The sequence below is a fragment of the Aphelocoma coerulescens genome, chromosome 13, assembly GCF_041296385.1.
Source record: "Aphelocoma coerulescens isolate FSJ_1873_10779 chromosome 13, UR_Acoe_1.0, whole genome shotgun sequence".
Lineage (NCBI taxonomy): Eukaryota > Metazoa > Chordata > Aves > Passeriformes > Corvidae > Aphelocoma > Aphelocoma coerulescens.
This window is the reverse complement of record NC_091027.1, coordinates 7,015,341-7,025,630: the sequence shown is the minus strand read 5'-3', so window position 1 is coordinate 7,025,630 and position 10,290 is coordinate 7,015,341. Positions and strand designations below refer to the sequence as shown.

The window sequence follows — 10,290 nt, the reverse complement described above, 5'->3', positions numbered from 1 at the left end:
TTCACATGTACAAATCTTTAAGACCCAGCCAGGCCAGAGATGGCCAAATCTTAAAACACTGTAGCCCAAGAACAGGGCTAGGCTCAGAGGACCTCTCTCCCTTGTTCTCAAAGAGCAGATGATGAAAAGCCACAGCAAGATGTGCAGGGAGTACTCCAAGGAACTATGTGGGAGCAATGGCTCTTTTGAGCCTCCTGTGCTGCAGGCACAGAAGAGCCAGGGCTAGAGCAGGGGTCCTGGGGGCTTCTCGGTGCCCCCAGGCTGTGCCACACCCCAGAGCAGGAGATCCCCCCCAGCGCACAAGCCGCGAGGAGGCCCAGCAGGCACCACCGTGTTTCTAATGAGCTTTAATAGTGACCGAGGTGAGGGAGCAGAGCCGCCGTCCCTGGGCTGGGCACCGGGCTCCCTCTGCTGCCGGCCCGGAGCCCTGCCCCGGGAAGCTCTTCCAGCAGAGGATGCCCATGGTCGGGGATGTGGAGTTGAGAGGCACCCGATGGTGCCCCGGGACCGCTGCCCTCCTCCACGGGGCTATTGGTGGGAGCTCAAAGAGGCAGGAGGTGCCAGCAACCCACAGCCACCTCCCCTGCAGCCCCGTGGCTGCTGTTACTGAACTGTGCTGTGCTCAGGAATGGGAACTTGTTCTTCTAGGAGTGCCAGGAACCCCTGTGAATGCCTTGTGGCAACTACACCCATAGCATAGGGAAGGGAGGGCAGACAGGACCTGGAAAGAGACTCATCCCCTTCCTTCCTCCCAAAACTGAAACCAAAACAGCTCCTCCAACACCCAGCAAGGTTTGCATGTGCAGAACTGGCCGCCAGTGCAGCCCCGGGCTGGAGCCAGGCTGGTGCCCCCAGCGCACCCTGGTTCCTCACAGGGCCAGGTGGCAGAGCCGCATGGGCTCCATGTTGTCCCTCCCATCGCTGAAGCAGGTGCTGAAGAAGGGGCAGTATCTCTTTGCAGAGACCTGGTGGAAGGTGAAGAGGTGAGACATGTCCCCAGCATCAAAGAAGGTGACAGTGCCCTCCTGGCAGTCCAGGAAGACACCCACTTTCCGTGGGGGCTGGCGGGGAGTCAGGCGCACCCAGGGGGTGGCAGTGGCCCAGTACTCCATCCTGTTCCGCAGGCGAAGTGTCCAGTAGCCATTCTCTGGGCACAGCTTGACCTTGGCTGCCCGGTCCACAGTGTCAGCAGCCACCCCCAGGTCCCACTTGGTTTTGCTGCCCACCCAGACCTCCCAGTAGTGCTGGCCGCTGTCAAAGGCCTGCGAGCCCAGGACATTGACGCACTGACGGAAGCGCCGAGGGCTGACGGGGACAGGCTGGGCTTGATTCCTCTCTGTCACTGCTGTCAGGTCTCTGGAGAAGACCAGGTTGGGGTGGGCTGACTCAGGGTCAAAGGTGAGTGGGGCAGGAGCTGTGGAGACATCAAGCATGGCATTTTACCAGCTGCACATTCCCTTTGCAGAGCATCCCTGGCCCACCACACCCATCCCTCACAGCAATGTGCTCACCGGGGCAGATGGAGCGCAGCATCTGCCTCCAGAAGATGTACTGCAAGGGGCCGCTGTGGCTGTCCTTGTAGTGCTGCAGGTCCAGGGCAGGCTGGGTCTCAACACGCACCGAGGGCCTGGGGCAGAGAGAGGCAGGCAGGGTCAGTCCCTCTGCTGAGCCACTACCAACGCAGGCAGGAAAAGCACAGGCAGGGCTGCAGGACACTGCTGCACGTGACAGATTTGGTAAAGATGGGACACAAACACCTCTGGCGGCTGCTCGCTCTGCCTGATGCAGCTCTGCCCCCAGCGAAGTGAGTGGCTCAGGGCAGGGGTGTCCAAGATAGAGCCAGCAGCACCACTCGTGCAGCAGTGACTCCTGGCAAACCCACGCCCAGCACACCCAACAGGATTCCTGCATGGCTGAACAGGCCGGGCCTGTGGAGTCAGGCTGCATCCCAGGGAGGGAGGGGACATGGACACGTTCCCTATGGCAGTTCTGGCCTTCGGCTACTCCCAGCCTCTGACAAACCTGCACCTCAGAGTCAGTTTTGCAGCCCCAGGAGTAATAAGAAGCTAAGAAAGGGCAGGGAGAAGACAAAGCACCCTAAGTTTGTGTCATCAGCCTTGCTCCCTCTTGCAGCATGCATGGCTGTTGCACCCATTCCAAACCACCATGTCTCCTCTACCCACTCGTCCCGCCATCTCAACATGTAGGGTGCTCCCTGGGAAGAGCACCCAATGTATGCTGGGGACCAGCCTCCACCTTGCACTGCACCAGCACCTTCCTGAGCAATTTGTGACGCTTTAAAAACTTGAGATAAAGTGCCTCTCACATGTGGTCCCAGCCAGGGACTAAGATAAGCTCCTGAAAAGAGAATCAGCTTCTTTCATGCCAGACACATACCTGATATCCAGGCTCTCCACCTGCAGTGAGAAGCAGAGAGAATTAGAAGTCACTCTAATTCATGCAGCTGCACAAATAAGCTTCTTGTCCTGCCTCCTGCAGCCACGCAGCACAGAGAGAGGAAACCAAGCTACCAGGATCTGCACACTGGGGAAAACTGACTGGATACTTGGATAGAGAAGGAGTAAAGGCTCCCAAGACCCACCACATCTGAAAACACTGTATCCCTTATGGCAAAAGTCTCCACACTCCAAGGGATTGGGCAGTTAATCCAGAGGGATGGCAGTGAGAACACCTTTCGGGTACAGCCTAGTGCTGTCATTTAAGACTCTCCCATCCCAATTTCAGATCCTGCAACATCCCTCATCCTCCTGCCAGGGCCAGCCAAGCATCTCACCTCCAGCAGTGACACATCTTCCATCTTGCTCAGGGTCTGCTTGACGTGCTCGATGTCCCTCTGCAGCACTGCTATCCCCTCCTCCAGCTGGCCAACGTGCCTGTGCAGCCGTGCCAGTGACTGCTCCTCCTTGTCACCCAGCTCTGCCAGCACAGCTCTCTCTGCTTCCTCCAGGATCTGATGAAGGCGAGCAAACTCAGCCCGAATCTTGAAGTTCAGCTCCCCAGACACTTTCTGAGCAGAGGGAAGAGGCAGAAGGTGAGTCCAACAGCTAAAACACACAAGTAGGTGCACCAGATGGCTGGGCCTGTTACTCTGCTGACAGAGCCCTGGAAATCTGAGCTTTAGACACAGCCGTGATGTTTTGGATGGAGAACAGGACACAAGGACAACCTTCAAGGCTGCAGAGCCAAAGAAAAAAAAACCCCAACAAACCCAAAAAGCAGATCCACCAAAGGCTTGGTCACCGCAACTAGGAATCCCCACACACTGCCACAGTCCTCTCCCACACCACCAGGAATTTGCCTGTGGGCAAGACTGGAGCTCTTTAAATTTTGTGGAGCTGCAGACTCAGCTGTTCAGGTTAGTTTGGATTTATTTCACAGCGTTCCAGACCCTGAGCAGAGCTGCCTGACGGGCAAGCTGCATAAACTAATCTCTGTCATTAAGGCTGATAAAATCCTATTCAGCTCTATCCAGAGGTCATATTTTTCCAGTTGTTTACTCGCCAGCCAACCTTGTTGTGTTCTCACTACCTTCGTGCCTGTTTACAAGAGACAGCCAATGACTTCTTATTTTCCTTAAATCTTTAAGCTTTTAATCTCCACGTGCAACCTTAGCCCTCATTACCTTCTCAAGGAGCACCTCCTGAAGCGCACATCCCTTCCTCCCCACGGGAAACCCATCTCCCTCAGAGATGTGAAGCTTCACCAGCCTCCCTTTGCTCTAGCAGGTGCTTGTGCTGACACACCAGAACCACAGAGGAGGTACAGGGCCTCCCTGTTCAGATCAGCGATTTGCTCCCCTACTCTTGAGACACCTCTTAGCTCTTGCACAGCAACAGGACAACGTGCTTATTTGCTAATACTGCTTCATTATCTCAAAGGTCTATTCCACACCTGGCAAGAGGATAGAGGTTTGAAATGGTGCAGGCTGTGGGATCAGAGGCTCCAGTCAGAAGACAGGGGTTTTTTCCCCCTCTCAGTTTTATCTCATCCCTGAACTTCTTCTATTTTCCTTAAACTCACCTTCCTTGGCTTTCAATGCTTTTATGACACCCAAGAAAGCAGCACAGTCAGCCAGTAGCTGTTCTCACTTCATGGATCTGTACAATTGGGCAGCCTGGACCTCTCAAGCCCATGGAGAGCACTCGGGCTCCTCATTCACCTCAGAGCTTCACAGTGAATCAAGGCCACCACTTTTGCAGTGCCAACCCTGCCACTGACACAGTTCCTTCAGCTTTGCTGCCATCCCTTCTGACATGAGAGGATTTCAGAGCTGCCAAGAGTTAATGCTCTCCCAAAGAGGCAGCACTGCAGGGCTAGAGCAGGCTGCCCACAGCTCTCACCACTCACCATGTCTCAGCTCTGCTGCTCCAATGCACTTTGTAAACACTGCATTAATGAGTGCTTAATGCTCCTCCCAAAACCTCTGCTGAATATTCAGCAGTGATGAGCTTGGGGCTACCTGCAGGGGAGTTTGTGTGAATCCCCAGAGTTACTCAACTAGATTTTTACAGGAAGCTGAGCTAAACTTCAGCTGAAGTGATACACACATCCTCTGTGAACACTGCCCCAGAAGCTGCCTGAAGAGCAGCTCCCACAGGGTATTACCGTCAGGCTGCAGATGTCCTCCTGTGTCACACGCTTCCTCTGCAGCAAGTTCTCCATCTCCTTCTGACGAGCTTGCAAAGCATCTTCCAGGTGCTTCTGCAGGAGCAAGGAAAAGAAGGTAAGGAGGCCATTTCACCACTCTGCTGTGATTCAGGAGCCATCCCAATTCCTAGGGTCAGCATCAGGAGACTGCAACACAATCTCATATAAAGGCTGTAAGGGGAAGCAAGCACCTGATGCACAGCCTTGAGAATTATATATGTGTGCATGTAATGAATCCAATTTATTTTGAAGACTGGGAGCTCCAGCCTGGGATATCTGTTTGCACAAGCTTTAAACACTGTGTGTTATGAACTGAGTTGTGCAGGGACTGTCCCCTCAAGCAGAGCACCTGGCACAAGCAGCCCTCACCCCTGGCCACATGGTCCCTAAGTGAGAAACAACAAAGCTGTGGTTGGAATTGGACACAGCAGTGAGGGAAACTAATGCAAAAGAAAGTGTTCAAAAGACAGAGAGCTGTAAGGAAATAGGGAGAGGGACTTATCAGGAAGAGACACATATGTCACTGCACTTGGGTCAGATAAGGCTTCACAGTGGGTGAACTGCCTGTGGGAGGAGGGGCTGGTGGCTGCACAGGCCTCGCGTGGCACCTGTCCTCTTCTTCCCAGCCTAGCAGAAGCCGCTCACCTGCATCTTGTGCTGGTGCTCCTCGGAGCCGCAGCGCCGCACCTTCTCCACCAGCCCCGAGAGAAGGTAGTGCGTGCGGAAGGCGCGGCTGGGGAACTTGCGGCGGCACTGCGGGCAGGAAGGGACGTGGGTGCAGCTCTCCCAGTATTCCTGGATGCAGCCCTTGCAGAAGTGGTGCATGCAGTCCAGCATGACGGGCTCGCTGAAGAGCTCGCAGCAGATGGCACAGGTCAGCTCCTCCCGCAGGCTCCGGTCCTGGCTCCTGCCGGCCATCCCTGCTGGCACACAGGTCCCACCCTGATTCCTGCCACCAGCACACAACAAATCCCCATCTCTCTGGGCTTCTGCCTCTCCTCCGCTCCGGGGCAGGGCTTGGTTACCAGACCTCGGGCGGGACGCACAGGACCTGCCCAGGCGCCGCACTGGGTGTATGCACCGCTGGAAAGCCCCGCATTACAGAGCAGCCCCGGCCGGAGGGTCACTCCCTTTGCAGGGTAAAAACTTTCAATTTCCCGTCACTTCAGCAAAACTGCTCGGTGCGTCTGACAGGGCCCGGCCTTGTGTCCCCACAGGGCCTCAGCGCAGCGGCCACCCGGCCCGAGGGCTGCCAGCACCCACCCACATCCCGAGCAGCTCCAGGGCCGACGCAGCACCAGCGCTGCCGCGTGCGGTACCCCTTCGGCTCGACGGTGCGCACCGCCCGCTCCCCTGGGCGCAGCCCCGGCCCCCCACCAGCCCGGGCACCCCACCGTGCGACATCACTTAGTTTAGTTTAGTTTAGTTTGGTCCGGTCTAGTCTAATCTAATCTAACCTAACCCAGTCCAGCCCCGTCCCTCTCTCACCTCCGACCCTCCGAACTCGGGGTCCCAGCCACGCCACGCCCCGCCCCTCCTGCGGACTGACGCCCGCCCTGACCAATCACCGCGCGGATACGCCGCGCGCCCGCCCGCTCATTGGGTGGGATCCCGCGCAGGGGGCGGGGAGGCGTCCCGGCATGTGACGCGGTCACGTGCGAGGGCGCCGGGCCAGCTGCGGGGGCTTCACGCTGGACCGGACCGGACCGGATCAGACTATCCCATCCCGTCCCTTTACTGCCCGTATACTGCCCCTTTACTGCCCGTATACTGCCCCTTTACTGCCCCTGCACCTCCCCTGCCTTGGCCTTACACTGTCCTTACGCTGTCCTGCACAGTCTCGCCGTGCCCCTGCACCGGCCTGCGCTGCACACATCCCGCCCCACTGCTGCATTCAGTAAAGAGCACAGAAATGAGCTCCGAGCAAAAGCCTCCCTCTCTCTCCCCTGCTCACGGTACCTTCAGAACACAGCTCTGGCCAACGCTTTGGGGTCACTGCCTTGGGTTGCCTCAGAAATCACGAGGGCTGTGAGCTTGTTAGCCAAAGAAAGAAAGAAGGAAGGGTTTTCATCCTTGCGTGGCCACCTGATGATGAGCCCTGTGATGTTGTGGGAAGTGATGGATGCTGGTGGACATGTGAGAAAAATCACAAGAACTTTCAATACTGGAAGTAAAAGCAAGTAAAACTGAAAGGAGAGGAGACACAGGGACTCGCAAGAGCTGCACAGACCACCTGTCTCCTTCCTAACCACCATTAGAACCGGAGCATGCCCCCAAAAGGGCGATGTGCCAGGCACCGTCCGGCTACTGCCCTCCTCCTCCTGGTGCTCTGTTTTCTCATTAGAGCAGTGCAATTAGTGCAGAAAGTATTTTTGCCCATCTTCATTTGCTTGTCTGAGAGATTTTCCCAGCCTTTTTCTTGCTCTGTATGTGCTTGGTCCCTGGCATGTGGCCACAGCAGCCCTGCCTGCAGGCATTGGCCTCTGCCTTGTCCCCAGCCCCTCATGGTCACACGCTCAGCCGCAGCCCCATGTTGATGTTTGGACTTGGCACATCACTGAGTGCACGAGGAGCAATCAGTCGTGGGGAATGTTGGCCATGGGCAAGTGAGGTGCACCCCTTGACCTCTGGGTGGCCAAGCAAGTGACATCCATGGACACCAACAAGGTCAAGCCATGGCCAACTGGGCTGGCAGCTCCCACAGAGTTATTGTGGGGGCTCAGGACTGCTCAGGACTGCTCCAGCTCGCTGAGCAAGGAGGTAGTTGGCTGCACCCTCCTGTTCCAGTACCCATGGTGGCTCTGGAACAGGGATGCTCAGTCCCCACTGCTCACTGGGCACTGGGGGACAAGAACTCACTGGGCAGGGATTGTTTCCAGCAGGCTGAGCCTGCTCTTATTGCTGCCCTTTTATCCTTTTCACTGCACAACACAGAAGAGTGCCCCTGGGAACATTGCTAGGACGATGACACTGGGACCTAGGGATGACACAAGGATCCAGGGATGCCTGAACAATCTCCTCTTAGCTGTGACTTCATGCAGCAAAGCCTCAGTCCCCACATTTAGAGCTTTGTGCTTCTACTAGGCTGGCTCTCACCCTGGGAGCAGTGCCAGTGCCGGCCCAACACAGCGGGAGAGCGGCTGGTGTTACCTCACATCCTCCTGCCACGTGCCAGCAATCCTGAGAAACAGCTGGCTTTGAACTTGTGGATTTTGGATGGGAGCTGAATCATCTGCTTAGGTGCATCCTTTTGAGAGGGAAATGGCTTTGTCATCTGTGTCCAGCCTCTGATCTCCCGGCTTTGCCACCATTCATCCAGGTGACATTATAAACTATGCACAGACACAGAGATGATCAAGACAAGATGCCAGCACAGGACATACAGCCCAGGATGCTTCTCCCTCACCTGTTGCAGCACCATGATCTTTTATTTGTGAGGCTCTGCAGAGAGGTAAAAGCATCAATAATTGCTTTTTAGCAGAGATCTGAAATGTGCTGTAAAAGGTTATGTTCCCCCAGCAGCCCAAGCCAACAGTGCTGGGAGATATCCCTGTGAATCAGCATCTGTGCTGTGGTCAGAGCTCATCCCTCCCCATTATGGAGCCCAGGAGGTGACAGCCTCCCTGGGGCACCTGTAGGCCCATTGTTTGCAGAAGCTGTAGCTGGATAACTGAAGCTTCACCCTGAAACAGCAGAATTTGGGATAACTCAGCTGATGTCAAACATCCCCATCAGCTCCCCTTTTAGCCCTGGCTGGAGCCTAGTCCTGGTCCCTCTGTGCAGTGTGAACAGCAGGAGCATCCCCATGGCATGGCACCAGGCTGGGCAGTGCCAGCAGATACCCTGCCCAGGACTGGCACAAGGCTGTGGGATGCTGCTCTCATGGAACAGATGCTCTGCACCAGGGTGTGGAGCTGCAGGACATCCTTCAGCACCCAACAAAGTCCTGGACCCCCTGATGTATAGGTTTTCCGAAATAACACCCCTTGCTGCCAACAGAACCTGTTGCCTATGTAAAATTGCTTATTTCCATCTTTGCAGGTTTGAACTGCAAATGAAGATTTCGGAGCCAAAGGAGGAGTGGCACCATTTTACCATGAGCTGCACTAATCCATCAATCCAAGAAGAAAGTTCTAACACAGATGGGGATGTCCTTGTCATGGCCATTTCACTTTCTGGGACATCAGCTACAAGGTCTAAAACTAGCAGTGAGTGGCAGTCATTTCCCAATGAACACGTCTCCCATCTGGGGATTGAAAACACACACCCGAGCGTCCCCTGGTCTCGGATTCCTGTTTAAGTGCTCCTGGCATCTCCTTCCTTTCAGCACTCACTTCAGTTGGCAATGTAATGTTTTTCTTTCTTTTTTTAGCATATCCCTCTCAGGAGGCTCCAAGATCTGGGCTGGGACCTGAGAACGCTGTGTTTGGAGAATTTGATTATGCACTGGGGAAATGAAGGATAACATGGATTGGGAAGAGTTTGGCTCAAAGCACATGGATTGGATCCAGAACTCTTCACCGTTCTCTGTTCCATGCAGTAAATATGTATTCTTGGAGATGGGTGTCAGAGGAACTGTTTGGCCTTGCAGGAGCCTTGAGGGGGATGAAGTGGGAAGTGCAATGGGTCTGGCTTCTGGGGAGCTTCCCTGGGGTCTCAGCGAAACACAAGAGGAAGGGGAAGCAACTGCTGACCCAGTGTCAGTCCCTTGTGTCGGCTCTCCAGATGCAGGCAGGGAAGCTCCACTGGAGACAAGAAGCGTTGCATTTTGATTTCCCTGTTTCGCTTTGGTTAGAGTGCAAATACAACCCGAAGACTTTGATTCCTCTGGATCCTGCTCTCCTGGAGTCTCTCCTGGAGGATCCTGTGGCTCTCCCTGAGCACTGCCCAGCCATGGGGCAGGGGAGGGGCAGAGGGGTAAATTGGGGTTGATCTTTTCCATGTGCTGACCTGGACAGGCCCCAGGGGAAGGACTCTATGAGGTAAGGATGGGGCAGCTTGAAGCCAGCTCTTCCCACTGCCCTTGGCATCTCTGGTCAGGAAGGAGTGGGGTGCTGCTGGTCCAGGAGAGATCCCCAGACTCCCCATGTCCCCAAAAGCAGGCTGCATCCCAGGAAGCTTTGCTTCTGTGGGCTCCTGCCACCTTTTTCCTGTGCTGAGACCAGGAGGGGGAAGAAGTGGAATGGGATTGCTGTAAACAGAAAGAAAAGAGTGAAAGAAGAAGGGATGAGGTAAATCAAGGTAATAGCAGCATCACTGCTAATGGATATTACACTTCCCTCCGTGACCTCAGCTGCAGGGACATGATTTAGAGGCCTCGGTTAGAAAGGCGAGCAGGAAATGAAGCAATGCTCTGAGATATGGTATCTTTGGATAAATAGCTGCAGGAGTAAGGTGACCAGAGGTGGCCATTATTTGCCAATATTTTCTTCCCAGTCCCAAATGAATGATATTGCTATTTTGCTAAAGCCAGAGCCTTCAAGGCTTAAGAGCCTCTGAAGATGTCTGACCAGCCCCAAATACCCCCATGAACTGGCAGCCACGGTCCAGGTAAGAGCCCTGTAGAGATGGCAAGAGGTGTTGAGTAGGTTCAAACCATCCTAAGCATGCCATGAAAGGACC

The 10,290-nt window shown here is 55.0% G+C and overlaps 1 protein-coding gene across 2 annotated transcripts; it reads right to left on the bottom strand.

Moving 5' to 3' along the window:
- Positions 1 to 332: 332 nt before the first annotated feature.
- LOC138118263 (zinc-binding protein A33-like) lies at positions 333 to 6,200 on the bottom strand. Of its 2 annotated transcripts, none has more exons than XM_069029149.1 (7): positions 6,157 to 6,200; positions 5,314 to 5,588; positions 4,627 to 4,722; positions 2,795 to 3,028; positions 2,398 to 2,417; positions 1,512 to 1,627; positions 333 to 1,414 (listed from the first exon to the last, which is right to left on the bottom strand). In XM_069029149.1, the coding sequence occupies exons 2-7, from the start codon at positions 5,584 to 5,586 to the stop codon at positions 870 to 872; spliced, it is 1,284 nt and encodes a 427-aa protein (XP_068885250.1). In that variant the 5' UTR covers positions 5,587 to 5,588; positions 6,157 to 6,200; the 3' UTR covers positions 333 to 869. The 2 variants fall into 2 exon arrangements, with proteins under 2 accessions (XP_068885250.1, XP_068885251.1); XM_069029150.1 differs by lacking the exon at positions 6,157 to 6,200 and adding an exon at positions 6,126 to 6,141.
- Positions 6,201 to 10,290: the final 4,090 nt, after the last annotated feature.

Coding starts and splice junctions, on each gene's coding strand:
- LOC138118263 (XM_069029149.1), bottom strand. CDS start 5,586: ATGGCCGGCAGGAGCCAGGACCGGAGCCTGCGGGAGGAGCTGACCTGT. Junction 4,723..5,313: donor AGCACCAGCACAAGATGCAG/GTGAGCGGCTTC, acceptor TTGCTCCTGCAG/AAGCACCTGGAAGATGCTTT. Junction 2,418..2,794: donor AAGATGTGTCACTGCTGGAG/GTGAGATGCTTG, acceptor TTCTCACTGCAG/GTGGAGAGCCTGGATATCAG.